This window comes from Diorhabda carinulata, chromosome 6 (assembly GCF_026250575.1).
Source record: "Diorhabda carinulata isolate Delta chromosome 6, icDioCari1.1, whole genome shotgun sequence".
NCBI lineage: Eukaryota > Metazoa > Arthropoda > Insecta > Coleoptera > Chrysomelidae > Diorhabda > Diorhabda carinulata.
In genome coordinates, this window is record NC_079465.1 from 3,344,783 (window position 1) to 3,361,083 (window position 16,301).

The 16,301-nt window shown below is 30.9% G+C and overlaps 2 protein-coding genes across 3 annotated transcripts in view; both read left to right on the forward strand.

Moving 5' to 3' along the window:
- LOC130894711 (BAI1-associated protein 3) overlaps positions 1-12,965 on the forward strand; it is a 66,726-nt gene extending 53,761 nt beyond the window's left edge. For both annotated transcript variants that reach the window (XM_057801661.1, XM_057801662.1), the window contains 6 exons: positions 2,806-3,130; positions 3,195-3,493; positions 3,550-3,885; positions 6,864-7,030; positions 7,288-7,493; positions 7,548-12,965. In XM_057801661.1, coding sequence (XP_057657644.1) covers positions 2,806-3,130; positions 3,195-3,493; positions 3,550-3,885; positions 6,864-7,030; positions 7,288-7,493; positions 7,548-7,642 — 1,428 coding nt within the window. In that variant the 3' untranslated portion in view covers positions 7,643-12,965. The remainder of the gene's footprint in view (positions 1-2,805; positions 3,131-3,194; positions 3,494-3,549; positions 3,886-6,863; positions 7,031-7,287; positions 7,494-7,547) is intronic.
- Positions 12,966-14,467: 1,502 nt separating this feature from the next.
- Positions 14,468-15,948, forward strand: LOC130894730 (28 kDa heat- and acid-stable phosphoprotein-like). Its single transcript, XM_057801697.1, has 4 exons — positions 14,468-14,613; positions 14,681-14,895; positions 14,955-15,237; positions 15,730-15,948. The coding sequence occupies exons 1-4, from the start codon at positions 14,604-14,606 to the stop codon at positions 15,789-15,791; spliced, it is 570 nt and encodes a 189-aa protein (XP_057657680.1). The 5' UTR covers positions 14,468-14,603; the 3' UTR covers positions 15,792-15,948.
- Positions 15,949-16,301: the final 353 nt, after the last annotated feature.

Here is a 16,301-nt window from a genome sequence, read left to right on the forward strand (position 1 = left end):
AAATTCGGATGCGATAAAAAACTGGATAATACCTTTGTCGGCTAAAACACATCCACGAAAAAAGATTAAAATGTATTGTTCGAAAACATACGTCGGTTATACAATAATGGAAACGAAACAAACGGCTCTGCTTTGTAACATCGTATTGTTCCACCCAACATTTATATTTGATACGAGGGCGATTTGAATAATACCATCCGTACAGTCAATATTTGATCATCGGATTAATCAAACTGCGATAATTGAACAAATTCCTTCGATTCAAGATTTCGTCCCAAATGGATCGTCCATCTCAGAGATTCAGACCCCCGGGTGGATGTTATTTCGTGGTTTGTTAACGTCAACTTAGGATACGACATCACCCAACAGGAACCCATCTCCCGGAGATCGATTTTCCAGGAAAAATCTCACGAACTCGTGGCAGATATTTATTTGAAGTTGCTACCACCAAGTGGAACCATATATTCTTTGGTTATAACCATTACAGTTTTGCAGTTCGGTCGCTAAGAACGCTCTTAATGCAGTGTCCCTTTTAATCCTCAAAAAAGACCGATAATTTGGTTTTGTTTTGGATTGGTGGTACTTCAGTAGAGGCAAATCTGCTTGTTAACGTGTTCATACGAAAACAAGATGTTGGGAAACGTTGGAAAGCCCCCAATCGTCTGGTTTAGGAAACCAGAGGCTTCAATAACAACACCAATTGAGTGTTTTAAGGCTGCAGCTCTAAATTTTGATCTGTCGCTCCCACCAAGTGGGACCATACATTCTTTGGTTATAACCATTACAGTTTTGCAGTTCGGTCGCTAAGAACGCTCTTAATGCAGTGTCCCTTTTAATCCTCAAAAAAGACCGATAATTTGGTTTTGTTTTGGATTGGTGGTATTCCAGTAGAGGCAAATCTGCTTGTTAACGTGTTCATACGAAAACAAGATGTTGGGAAACGTTGGAAATCCCCCAATCGTCTGGTTTAGGAAACCAGAGGCTTCAATAACAACACCAATTGAGTGTTTTAAGGCTGCAGCTCTAAATTTTGATCTGTCGCTCCCACCAAGTGGGACCATACATTCTTTGGTTATAACCATTACAGTTTTGCAGTTCGGTCGCTAAGAACGCTCTTAATGCAGTGTCCCTTTTAATCCTCAAAAAAGACCGATAATTTGGTTTTGTTTTGGATTGGTGGTACTTCAGTAGAGGCAAATCTGCTTGTTAACGTGTTCATACGAAAACAAGATGTTGGGAAACGTTGGAAATCCCTCAATCGTCTGGTTTAGGAAACCAGAGGCTTCAATAACAACACCAATTGAGTGTTTTAATACTGCAGCTCTAAATTTTGATCTGTCGCTCCCACCAAGTGGAACCATACATTCTTTGGTTGTAACCATTACAATTTTGCAGTTCGGGCGCTAAGAAGTCGTCTACTATCTGCATAAACGCTCTCAATGCAGTGTCCCTTTTAATCCTCAAAAAAGACCGATAATTTGGTTTTGTTTTGGATTGGTGGTACTTCAGTAGAGGCAAATCTGCTTGTTAACGTGTTCATACGAAAACAAGATGTTGGGAAACGTTGGAAATCCCTCAATCGTCTGGTTTAGGAAACCAGAGGCTTCAATAACAACACCAATTGAATGTTTTAATGCTGCAGCTCTAAATTTTGATCTGTCGCTCCCACCAAGTGGGACCATACATTCTTTGGTTGTAACCATTACAATTTTGCAGTTCGGGCGCTAAGAAGTCGTCTACTATCTGCATAAACGCTCTCAATGCAGTCTCCCTTTTAATCCTCAAAAAAGACCGATAATTTGGTTTTGTTTTGGATTGGTGGTACTCCAGTAGAGGCAAATCTGCTTGTTAACGTGTTCATACGAAAACAAGATGTTGGGAAACGTTGGAAATCCCTCAATCGTCTGGTTTAGGAAACCAGAGGCTTCAAAAATAACACCAATCGAATGTTTCAAGGCTCTAAATTTTTGAGTAAAATGCAAAATAATGGTGATCTATGCACTTTTAAGATAAAGGCGCGCTTCCGAATAGACAAGTCAAGGCTGTTCACGTTTTCTGCCTTTCTGGGAGACCTCGAACGGCCTGGATTTTGATTCATCAAATGTTGATTCAAACTTCTTTACCCAATTTAAGAAAAAAAATTTTTTCATCGTACAATATTTTTTGTACGTACCTCGTACATTCACTTACTTAATGAATCCGTGTATTTTGATTCATAAACACAATTCGCGATGCACAAAAGATGATAAATTACAGCGATCAGTTTTTTTTCTATTGAATATACCAGATCGCAATCATCTTCGATGTCAGTTTCTTAATAAAGACAGATGGTAATTTGTAAAGTTTTTGACAAGATAGAAACAGATTAAATTTTGTTATTTCGAATTATTTCTGGCGACGATAATGGAATTTGAAATATCTACAAGAACGGTCGAAGTGATTATTTCGTTTCCCATCGCACAAAAGATGAAGTATAATTAGATAGCCGTGTATAAATTGGATTGCTAATTACGGTGTACAGTATCCAAAGAAAATTAAACGCTCAAACACTCCGTTATATTGTTAATTGCAATTGTACGGGAAGGAATATCGCGGAAGGACTTTGAGTTTGATCGGATCCCCACAATTTGAAGTACGACTTGAGCTTCAGAGACCGAAGACAGATACAGAATGAACTATTCCGCTATCCCTTCGGGTTTTTACGCGTAGTTTCAACCGACGGGTCTCGGAGACAATTTTATTCTATTTTTAAGCGCCAAGTCAAGTTTTTGCCGTCGAGACTTGCGAATTTGCATTTTTTTCTAGGTTAGAACCGCGGTGGATATCCAAAAAACCTGCGAAGGTGAAAAGTTAGTTAGACACAGTTCTTCGGCTGTAGATATAGTGACGATGTTCTGTCAATTACGCGATTTTTGGCGACTCCTTCAATGGCCTAAGCAACATTCGATACTTCTTCTTTCTCAATTACTCGACTGTATTTGTTCGGCGGCGCTGTTGTACGCCGATATAATTTACCAAGGACTCATGGAGACTGGTTACTTCGATAGACTGGGACCTTTCAAGGTCAGCGACGAGATGTGCATCGCGTCCAATAATTTAGAATACGTGTATAAATTTGTATCATTATTAGGTAATTATTACAATTTGTTTTTCTCGAATTGATAACCGTATTTGTTGACGAATGTTATTTGCAGAAAATTACTTCGATTTCGTAACTTTAGAAACTATTGCTACGGAAATGCAATTCGCCACGTTAACCAACCAATTAGATAGTACTTTAAGTCAGTTCCAAGTGAGGATACGAGATATAGTTAAGAGAGTGGGACCCCAAATGCAAGAAGCTTTAAGGAAAACGATGTTCCACGTGGCATGGTCGCCGGATACGTTACCGACTAAACAGGCCGTCGAACCACTCCTCGACTATCTTCAAGGTCACCTTCAAGCTTTAAATATATCTCTGTTGCCGCAAAATTTCCAAAAAGTCCTTCAGGAGGTAGGCTATTAATCAAAAATAAAGGAAAAAAATTCAAATAAAACGATTTCTTGTAGGTTTGGGAATATACTTTGGCGGAATTAAACTACCAAATGGATAACGGCTCGAATAGCGACGAAATTCCGACGATGTTTCACGAGAAACTTCATTCGGCACTTAATCTTATAGTGGAATTCTTCCACGCAGACGGACAAGGTCTCAGCATGCAGTTCCTTCATTCGCCTTTGTACCAACAGATAGAACAAAGGTTACAGTACCACAGAACTGATACGGAAACTCTAATGGAGATGTTTTACAGTCAACGGCTTCAGGACCAATTAACTATAACTGCGAGCCCTTATGGAGTTCTGGCTGTTAGGGCGTATTTCAATCACGATTCTCTGTGTGTTGAGGTGAGTTAAATTTGGTTTCGTCGTATTTCTATAATCAAAATTATAAAAAAAACTTTTAGAAACGCCCCGGTAACATAATATGTCAATTTTATTACTTCCTTTTACGGATTCTAAAATACTCTGATAATTAAATTCGTTTGGATTGACAGTTTGATGATAAAATATTCAGAAAAACACAAAATTTTTTGACAATTTTCAAATAACCTAAAAGTTCAATACAAATATCATTAAAATGTAAATATTTTTACTTAATACTTTCAGAAACGCCCCGGTAGCATCGTAATTCGGTTTGATTAGTAACTCTTACGACTTTTAAAATATTTTGATGTCTTAATACGCTTGGATTTACAGTTCAATTACGATATAATCAAAAAAACACAAAGTTTACGTTAACAATTTTCAAATAACCTAAAAGTTCAATATAAATATCATTAGAATGTAAATATTTTTTAGAAATACTTTCAGAAAAGCCCCGGTAGCATCATAATTCAGTTTGCTTAGTACCTCTTACGACTTTTAAAATATTTTGATGTCTTAATACGCTTGGATTTACAGTTCAATTACGATATAATCAAAAAAACACAAAGTTTACGTTAACAATTTTCAAATAACCTAAAAGTTCAATATAAATATCATTAGAATGTAAATATTTTTTAGAAATACTTTCAGAAAAGCCCCGGTAGCATCGTAATTCAGTTTGCTTACTACCTCTTACGACTTTTAACATATTTTGAAATCTTAATACGCTTGGATTTACAGTTCAATTACGAAATAATCAAAAAAACACTAAATTTACGTTAACATTTTTCAAATAACCTAAAAGTTCAATACAAATATCATTAGAATGTAAATATTTTTTAGAAATACTTTCAGAAACGCCCCGGTAGCATCGTAATTCAGTTTGCTTACTACCTCTTGCTACTTTTAAAATATTTCGAAATCTTAATCCGCTTGGATTTACAGTTCAATTACGAAATAATCAAAAAAACACAAAGTTTACGTTAACAATTTTCAAATAACCTAAAAGTTCAATATAAATATCATTAAAATGTAAATATTGTTACTTAATACTTTAAGAAACGCCCCGGTAGCATCGTAATTCGGTTTGCTTAGTACCTCTTACGACTTTTAAAATATTTTGAAATCTTAATACACTTGGATTTACAGTCCAATTACGAAATAATCAAAAAAACACAAAGTTTACGTTAACATATTTCAAATAACCTAAAAGATCAATATAACTATCATTAAGAAACGCCCTGGTAACATCGTATTCTAGTTTGGTCAGTTTTTCTTACAAATTCTGGAGTACTAGAGTACAAAATGCTTTTATTTATAGTTTGCAACGAATTTATTTACAGATCATTTATAAATTAAGAAACATTATATTCTCGCTGTCAATTTTCAAATAACCTAAAAATTTAACTAGAATGTCATAAAAATATAATATTGCTTAGTATTACAGCTTCAAGGTTATATATATAATTTCTCGGAAGTCTGCAAAAAGATCCACGTTTTTTGTAGTTCAGTTACAAACTAACACAAACAAAAAATTTATTTGTACTGTTGATACATTTTTCTTCTCAATTAAATACCTCTAATATTATCAAGCTTTCGCTTTAGTAACAACTTTTAATTATTTAAATAATTATAGCCGCATTGTTTGTCTTTATATTGTTTCACTTCTTCGAATTTTGTACGTCAGTTTCCGACTGTGTTTAAATCAATCTACTTGACACGTAAATCTGGTTTCGAATCCAATGTCAAGTGTTTAAATTAATAAAAAGGAGGTTAATTGGAAAAGGAACTAGTCGTGTTTTCTACAGTAAATAAAACTTGTTACTACGTTTTACGATGTTTCCTAGATTAGTAAAAGTTTTAAATTGTATTTGGCGCTTTTTATTTGGATGAAGTAACTTTCTGAACAATAAAAATTGTTTGTGATTTATTTTTAAAAAGAATTTTAGTACGTAATGTTCACAAACTTCGACTGAATATTATAATATCAAAACTTGCTGTCAATCTAATTTGAGTTTAAAACTATCTTTCATGGAAAATACTAATATAATTTCTTATATTTATAAAAACTAAAAATATTCCAACAAGTAATCTCACAATTACATTCATAATATACAAACGCTACTCTTACTTGCCCACGTGACAGCACGATGTTGCCGCCTATAAAACAAACATGACTGTCGTAAATCAGCTGATCGTGAATACTTATAACTAGCTTTTTAAAAAATAATTCGAAATATTTTTGAAAGAACCAACAAAGACAAATTTTTTTGGTGATAGAAGAAGAAACATTTTCATCAAATTAGTATTTATTCCACAATACATCTACTTTAATTTGTAATTTAAATAATCAAATTTCAAAAATTTGATGCTTACATACATATCTTAAAACAAATGTGAATATGAACGAGGTATTATAGAGGTAAGATTAAATTAAAGTCTTAAGTATTCCCTTCTAATATTGTAATAAATCAACCCAGTGAAATAATAATAAAACAAACATATAATATTTAGTTTATTGTTCTTTTGACAGCTCATTTTTAGTATGAAATATAAAAATGTTTGTTACGCCATCTCTTTCTTAATTGAGAAAAAATATTACAGGTTACTGTAAAATAATACTTATTTCTCTTTGGTTGTAAAAAGTGCCCGTATTATTGTGAAACTCTAAGATGGCGCTACTGTATTAAATCTCAGAACAAAGTCCTATACAGGATAGAGGTTTAAAAAGTGTCTCTACTACTGCAGCGTAATTAATAAAGTTTCACAAGAAATAGTTATGATTATAAATTAATTTGTTTTTAAATAATTGACGTCTCCGAATTGCTTCGAGCGCTATTGGTCTATTTTTTCCTTCAAGATGAACAAACCATAGTTACTCTCCATAGCATATACGGTATAGAGATGAGAATGTCCACTCTAATTGTAACGAAACGTTACTAATTAACAGTTTGTTTTAGGTACTTCACGCGAGAGATATCATCCCATTAGATCCAAACGGTTACAGCGATCCCTTTGTCATAATAGAGCTTTTACCACATAGAATATTTCCACACTGTAATGAACAACAAACGAACGTGCACAAAAGAACTTTACATCCAATTTTCGACGAATGTTTTGAATTCAGGTAAATTACTAATTAAATTGATTCACATCATTGTACATACGTAACCAAATAAAATACATTTAATGTAACGAAAGTCTTGAAAAATTGTTGACATATTTCGAGTAGTATTTTATTCTACCAATAGAAATATCAAATGATTAACAGAAATAATATAACGTCATAACCTAACCTTTCCTAACATGACGTAACTTAACCTAACCTCACTTAATATACAAAGTTTTGATCATGGAAATTTCCATTTTTTTTTTTAATTGTAGTGTGTCTCTTGAGCAATGTCGGTATCCTAACACGATGATAGGATTCACTGTGATGGATCACGATGTTTTAACGGCGAATGATTTTGCCGGTGAAGCTTTCCTATCTTTAGGAAGTATACCAGGTGTAGCGGACACCGGAACTGGTGTCGATAATTTCCATGGACTGAAACCTGTCGAATTAATTCTAATGCAGCAAACTCAAAGGAGTAAGTTCGATTTTTTATATATTTTTGACAAATGACACGTGTGTATTTTTTTAGATCATCCCATTTTACAAATATTAGAATCCAGATGTGGAGATCGAATAGCCGTAGATTTTGTTAAGAAACAGAAACAGAGATTCGCCGTTAAGTAAATTGACCAATAAAAAAAATGCTTTTCAAAACTTATCACTCCACGCCTAATTATTGATGATTGTGTGTAAAATCTGACATTTGACGTCTTAACATTTACCAGCACCGAAAACTTTTGTAAATATGTTATTATTATAGAATGTATATGACTGTATTAAATATGCTGCTTTCGAAATTTTTTGGTTTATCTGGAATTTAATTTCGGAAAATATTCATCTTAACCACTTTTTTTCTGAAAGATGTTTATCTGATGAGAGGTGGGTACTTTCAATTTAAACATCTTTCAGTTAAAAAATAATTACTTTTTTGGTCGAAGTTGTTATTTTCAAACTGACTGTAGTAGACGTTCCCATCTCTATTTCTATAAATTCGACATTGATATTACTTTACAGTTTCCTGCGAAACGGAAAAGTTTGTAGTTGAAACTGTAGATGGCGCGAATAGAAGTAAATATATTAAGATACAAAATTATATAAAAAACATCGTCACTACACTTTAATGTCAGAGATACTAGATATTACCAAATAATTTCGAATATGGCAACTTGAAATTCTAAGAGGTTAGCAGAAAAAAAAATAAAAAACTTTCATTATTAAAATCATTTAATAATTTTTGAGGTTATGAACAAAAAAACTTCGGTTTAATTTGAAAATAATTATTATAAACAATTAGATTTGTTGAAAATATCACACAAATAAACTATGAGGTACATTTCTTTTCTTTATAAAGTAATCTGTTATAAAATTCCTGTAGAATTTATTTATTTATAATTTACTAACCTCTGAGAACATTTTTTTTGAGTTTAAGTGTAAATAAATGTATTTGAACGGCACATCTACAAAAAAGTTTCGGATTTTACCTTGAAATAACAAAAAAATATCATTTTTTCAACCCTAAATGTTTCTGGAAACGGAATTGTCTCGTAGTTCGTTTCAAAGTAAATATCCGACTATATGTGTTACAAAGAAATACACACAAGTTTCGAGAGAATTTATAACTGCAACAAAAAAACTTTAAATCTAAGTTAAAAGTCTAGTAAAATATGAAAATTGTGGGATCAGAAGAAACAACGAATCACCGTAAATCCTTTTCAAAAGTAATAAACCCTTCAACTGACAGTATGCTAATACAATCCGGTGTTGCCAATGTGTATTTTGTGATTCATATATTTTCGATACGACATTTACGAGATGAGATTTTTGTTTATTCTACTCTTATTTTTATTAAAAAATTCTGTCCATATTATATAGTTTTTTGTATTCTGTCTACTGTCCTCTCACCATAATAATGTGAAAGATATTTTGTGATAAAAATTTGGCAGCACGGCTAGGCCGGTTAGTTGTTGGGAAACATTCAAACGTCACGTGATCACTTAGGTCACTGAATTTAATGTATTAAAACGTTACTTTGCGTAATTTCTTTTATATCGCTTGAATATATTAATTTGTTACTATAACTTCTGTGTATTTCTTGATAGCTTGAATAAATTGATTTGTCATTGTAATAAATGTATACTTCAAAAAGAAAAAAATGCTATCATAGAATTCCTACTTTTCTATCTATATTAAGGAATTATACCCATAAAATTTAATCCGACATAAACAATGGCTTCTTCGTATGTTTTTTAAAAATATTTTCTATATATATTTCTATATAAGTTGGCAGTTCGGCAACCATATTTTTATAACTCATTTATTTACATGTTTTATAATTCAATAGAAAGCTAAGTATTTATATACAAACACTTTAAACAAAGTTTTTCTTTACTACAAAATACGACGTACGTCATGAATAAGTTATCCAACGTTGCCAAATCAATCAAATTATCTAAAAGAAAATGTGTGGTTATGTATATCATCGATTAATTAGCATCTCTTTTTGTGTTTTATTTTCTAAAATTATAAATCACGAAAAATACTAATGAAATAAGACTTTTGAACAAATACTGAAAAAAGGTTTGTCTTAACCAATTCATAAATAAGTCATATCATTATAATATATCAACAAAGCGAAAATACAATATTTCATATTGTTATACATTCTAAAATATTTGAATTATTTGATACTCCACATAAAAAATACAAAATTATTTATATAAAACTCAATTTTATGTAAAATTGTCGCAATTTGTGCCTATCTACACACTGCTCTTCGTTGGTTATCTCATATTTCTCATTCTACCCCCCTCTGCTGGTACCAGTGTTGCCAGATCACGTATAATTATCAGATTGTAATATTTTTATCGCTTCTGATGAAAATGTTAAGGCAACATAGTTATTTTTTGCAATTTTTTAATTTGGCTTACTGAATTTTAAAATTTTTTTGTGTTTTGCACCATTTTGCTTGTTATAATAAAAATATTATGTGATTTATACAGAACTCGAGAAAGCTGGTAGACATTAATTGGTGAATAACAAGAATGGAAATTGTCTATAGCGCCATCTAATATAACCTGGTAGAAGTAATGATGCAGATATAATAAGATTTATACTAAAATTTACATCAGATACCGAAACAATTTTTAAAAATAAAATAATGATACACGAATATTTTATCGATATAAGACATTTTAGGTATATATAGATAAGTATATTATATATCTTACCCATGTATCTACCTCACTGAATAGCTTATTATGTGAAGTAATACTTAATTTAACTTTTTAATAATTTCAAATAAAAACCTGATAATTTTGGTAGTATCAATTCATAGTATCATCAAAGACACCTGGCAACGCTGGTTACCGTCTGCGCGCAAATCGAGCATGAGCGATGCCAACGAGGGTGTCTAAATAGCTGGCCACACAGGAATGAATAGATGTCCACGCACAATTTAATCAAAAACATTTTCCTTTTTGATGAAGACTGTATTTGTGATTCGATTTATAGATAATTTGTAGAAATGACGTCATGATTTACGTCGTTTTTCGAAGTGAAAATATCTATATCACAGATAGTTTTAGAGAAAACTTGCAACAAATATTATTGATTATTGAAAATAAACAATAAAAATGATTAGGAAAAATCTTGTGACAAATATTTTTAAAATTGTGTCATAAATAAAATTAGTCATAAAAAAAAGTTTAGGAAATAAATTTTCTCGATAAAACCAATGAAGCAATGTGTTTTCTAAAACTATTTGTTTCATAAAAAATGACTTACAGGGTGAAAAATGTAATGTAAACAGTCTATAAAGTGGTTTGTTAATGATAGGATACAAATTAAGAATAATTTCTAGAAATTGGTCGCTATTGTTTTAAACGGCTATTTAAAAAGATAAAGAGCAGAATAAAACGATACGTTTCAATCTGTCTATCGTTATCAACGTTCTATATACAACTGATAGTTCTAAAAACTGAAAAATGACGTAAATTATAAATTTGAGGTTATATTTTTCACATCACAACCACTATCATCATATGATAATGAAGAAATATATAAGTTTATGGATATTAATAACATATACAGTGTCCTGTTATTAACACACCACCAGGTATTATTTAAAAAATGAGACAATCCCTTCAATCAATTACACGAAAAACTCATATCATTAAAATATATCAGAAATTGAAAAAATTTATCACTATATTTTATATGGTTATACAACCCAATATATATATAAAATAGTCCCACAAGAAGATACTTTATTATTATTTATATCAAATATAAGAAAAAGTCGGTGACCTCGAATGCCTCCAATTCCCTTCCACTTCTACGTCAGCTGGTAGCGTTTACTTACAGATCCGGCACAGCAACACAGCATTCTTCGTCTTTGTCCTTGACGTGTTAAACGCGTAAAACCTAAACCTATTTATGATCTTCTCTTGTAAGATTAATTTAATACTATATTTCTATATTTTTATTTTTTCTAAATCATTAAAATAATATATTTAACTATACTAGTTGTTTTGCTGGTGTCTTCCATTATTTATTAATTATTTAATCCATCATATATACACTAACTGTGTTGTAATAAAAAAATATCAATTCCCATAAGATTTCTAAAAAAGCGCAATGGTGGGCGAGAAAACAGTGGAACAAAAATACTGCAAAATCAATAAAAATGCACAAAAGCGATCTGGCAACAGTGTCGGCTATAATCTATTGATTGCGAGAAATGAAATTATCCATAGGTAAATGTCGTATCGATACGTTCCAACTGTTAGTAAATATAGTTATTAAATAAACAAACTTTTGAAATTATTTCCAATATGAGCACCATGGACTAACATAATAAAGATAAAATAAGTCATATATGGTCACCCAATGTAATCAGTATCCTCGATATTCATCTGAAAAAGAAGAGAGCAATGGTGTACACTGTAACTACCCGCCACTGCTCTAATTCGCACAAGTTTTTAGAAATGATTTTAACCATTACATCGATTTCATGTAAACAGAAGAAAAAACAAACTTTTCGAATGGGTCAAAAATATTGAATATCAAAACCATATGTTTAGATTTTAGATTTATAAGTTTTAATTTCCATGTAAATTTTTCTATCTTTATACGTGACGAACACAAATTAGTGCTTGCAATATTCACTTTTTTGTTTCTCTAAAAATGTTATTTGTTTCATTCTATCGAGCTTAACGTACTGTATGTCAATTGAAATAAGAAAAAAATATATATTTTCCATAAAGAACCAGACCAATATTTCATATTATCTAAAGAAATAAGTATATACAAGGGTCGAAAATAGGTATGTTATTCTTTTATAAATGCTGTTCAATACACATTAAATTTATATATTTGGATTCACTTCATTCCACATGATTATTAAGATGGTCAAATTCACAAGTTAAGAAAAATCTCACCCTATTTTTCCTTGTTTATTTCCCATTTAATAAACCAAATTATTTTGTTAATGTTACTAACACAGACTGACTGATTTTCACTTCTCAGCTCGCGCCATTTCGAACATCTGATGAATGCGGCGTTGCCATGATTATGTTGTAATGTCACCAATAATTAAATTTTCACATATTACTTGAACAACTTGATTCTGATAATAGGATAACGGTGATTCATTTAAAGAAATAGATAACTTCGAATCGCATGCACGTCAGAAACATATACAGGATGTCAAATCGTAGTTTTCAAGGTTTTAATATTTTGAAGCATATTAACTTGGACTAAATTTTGTCAATTAATTCCTAGCAGTTTAAATAGGATTCCAAAAGTGTTACCCTGTATATACAAAAATGAAACGGTTACGAAAACTTTGTGGTTTTGAAATTTGGTCTAGTTCTTAATTATATCTATGGATGTGATATATCCCCATTGTCTTTGTTATCTCCGCAATAAAGATATATATCAAAATCAATTGTGTAATTTTTATTTTTTCTACCAAAAATACTCATAAACTTTCATAAATTGAGAAATATTTTACGATAATATAATTATATCCTGCTTTTTGAAGTATAAGTTGTATTGCCTCCTCAATATAACCGTATATGTAATACTTCTATATGGACCGTTTTTTTAAATGAAAGCTGTTCCAACTAAGGAAGACAGAATGATAAAGATTTCTTTATCCTCCGAGGTTCCAGCTCGGTTCTGCGCATTATCAAGCATGCGCAGTATAGATAGTGTCTCAAACGAGAAAGAAAATGAATATTGTCGGCACCATAACATAAGAACGTTTTTTTCTTGTACCAACTCCCCAAATAGAAGTATTACATAACATATTTACTTTCTCATCAAGAGAGTAGGGTCTGTTCTAAGTTCTTGTTATTACCATAGAACTAAAACTTGTAATAACACTTAATGACATTTACCTTATCTGTCAAATGTCACCAATTTATTGGTTATAAATATTATATATTTAATATTGGAACACTTTTTCCAAGGAAATATTTCTATATTATTTCTTAATAAATCTATTTGAATCAATTAATTTATCAAATTGCAAACAATTCGAATAGCCATAAGCTTAATAATATTGTCTCTATTACATCATGATTGTGATGATTCCTGCAAATATTTTGTGACCTACAATTGACCTATAAAATTCATTTGGTGTATTAATACTCTTCAATTTTTACCTATATCTATTATAGATATAATCAAAATTCAAAAAACAATTTGTTTAGTAATATTAATGAATAATTTTTTTTTTTATTTATTTATACTGATATAACTTCCATTAGAACAGAAAATAACATATTAACCACGTGCTTTACTCACTACCCAGTTAGAAATTTCTTTAGCGGATCGATTACCAGTATACGTGATTCCTTTGCCGTTTTTGTAAAATTTCAAAGTAGGTACATGTTTAACTCTATGTCTGTCTGCAAATATTTTATCCGATTTTGCATTTACTCTACCAATTTTAATAAATACGTTCTTCTTCTCGAGCATAGCAGGAATTTTAACAAATTCTGAAATAAATTCATTGGAATATGAACATCCCGGTGCATAAAATTCCACTAAGAGATAAGGGTTAGTATTGAATACACCATCAAAATTATAACGATTCAATTCTAAAATTTGGTTACGTTCTAATTGAGTTAGAACGTTTCCTATAACTGTAATTATGATAGCTAGTTTCAACATGACGAAAACTGTAATTTTGGAAGTTAAAGTCAAACTAGGCTATTTTCTTCTTCTTTCACTGGTCTTGTTCATTCTAACAAATTTTATTGTTTTCCGAGCAACATGTTGATTTATAATTGTAATTTTACATAGAACTTTTGAAATTTGTTACATTTTCACACTGTTATAAATACTAATGATAAAGATATAGAATATGCAGAACTATAGTCAAATTTTAAGTCTGGAATTTGTAAAAACAGTGAAACTGGAATAAGCCTAGAAAGCTAATGTCAACCGTCAACTGTCAATTGTTAGGCAAGAATAAAATTTGTGTTAGATAGTTTATCAGGTTTTTAAAATAAGTTTATCAATTTAATATTTAAATTGTAGTTGAAGATATCAGCAGTCAGTTAATACCAAATCAAATATGCCACGAGGTATTTATTTGCATAATTTTTAGGGTTACGTGTTTTTATTACATGTGCTAAAATTTACTAATTTTAGGAAAATTTACAAACCACAAAGGCCGAAACCGCCGGTTTACTAATCCTGAAGAATTAGAGGAGGAAAGACGAAGAGAAGAACAGCAGAAAAAGTGGAGACAGAAGAGAGGCGAAAGTAGCAGTGAAGAATCTGAAGATGAAGCTGCTGGAGATAAAAAGATTAGTGAAGGTTCAGAGGATTCTGACAGTGAAACAGAAGACAGCGATGAAGACGATGTAAACATTAATTATTTCATTTGTAAGATGCTTACCTAACATGTTTTAATTTATTTCAGGGTAAAGCTAAGGGTGTATCTAATCTAATTGAAATAGAAAATCCGAATAGGGTTCAAAAGAAAACAAAAAAAATATCCAATCTTAATGCTGCTGATTTAGATAGTAAGCCCCAACTGTCTAGACGTGAAAGGGAAGAAATTGAAAAACAGAAGGCACAGGCACATTATCAAAAATTACATGCCGAGGGTAAAACTGAACAAGCTAGAGCAGATTTGGCCAGGCTAGCTATTATCAAACAACAAAGAGAAGAAGCTAAAAAAAGAAGAGAAGCTGAAATAAAAGGTAAAATTACATTTTTATTGCCATTCGTAGATCCAATGTTTTCTTAAGTGGTTTTATTAGATAAATATCTAGTTATTCACTTTCCCCCATATTTTCATCAATAACTTTTTTCTACTGTTTAGTAAGTTGATTTAATTTTTCTAGTGCTTTTGGATTATACACTGTGGTCTAAAAAATCTGTTGTGTCTTTCCTTTGCTAGAGTTGGGCTTAACATGTATTGTACAGTTCTAATCAGTTCCTAAACATGGATGAATGTTGTTATTTAGATGAATTCAGGTCTACTTTCAATCTCTGTTGACTCAAATACATTATCCTGTCATAAATCCTGTGAAAATGTAAAGGTTGATGTATTTATTTGACCTTCTTATATCATGGTTTCATAGGAACAGTCTGAGATTGAGTATGGACCATGGAGAGCTTGGTTCTTTAGTTATTTTTTTACTTTGGTGCTGGTTTTATGTTACAATTGTTGTTTTTATTGTCATTTTCAGAGAAAGAAAATGCCGTCAAAGAGAAAACCGCTCAAGTGAAGAAGGCTCTAGGAAAGAAATGATTTTTTTGTAAATTCAGACATCCATATTTTTTTTAACGCAATATTTATATTACTATCCGTGGAATGTGTGGAATGTCGTTAATTAATATATTTTTTTTAACAATACTTGTATTTTACAGTAATGATCAAAACAATTAAAAAAAAATAAGTACACTTATTTAAATTAATTTTGTGTTTGATAATAAAGTAAGATTTTGTCAATGTGTCGTTTTTATTTGTTCAAAGTCCTAAAGTATGATTTTTTTGGCAAAAAGTTAATCCACCAACTAGTAATAAACATAAAAATATAAATATTTTCGAAAATATTGATTTTAGAGAATAAACCTTTGAATAAAAAATGAAGCTCAAAAAAAAGCTTTACAAAAAAGATTATATACATTTTTTTACCTAAACCTATTCTTTTGGATGTTATAACCCATAATTTAGTGGGTTAGATTAGTCAATTTGACTCCTGCTGATATATTTTGGGTCATAATAGCCAAAAGAATAAGTTTAGGTAAAAAATGTATA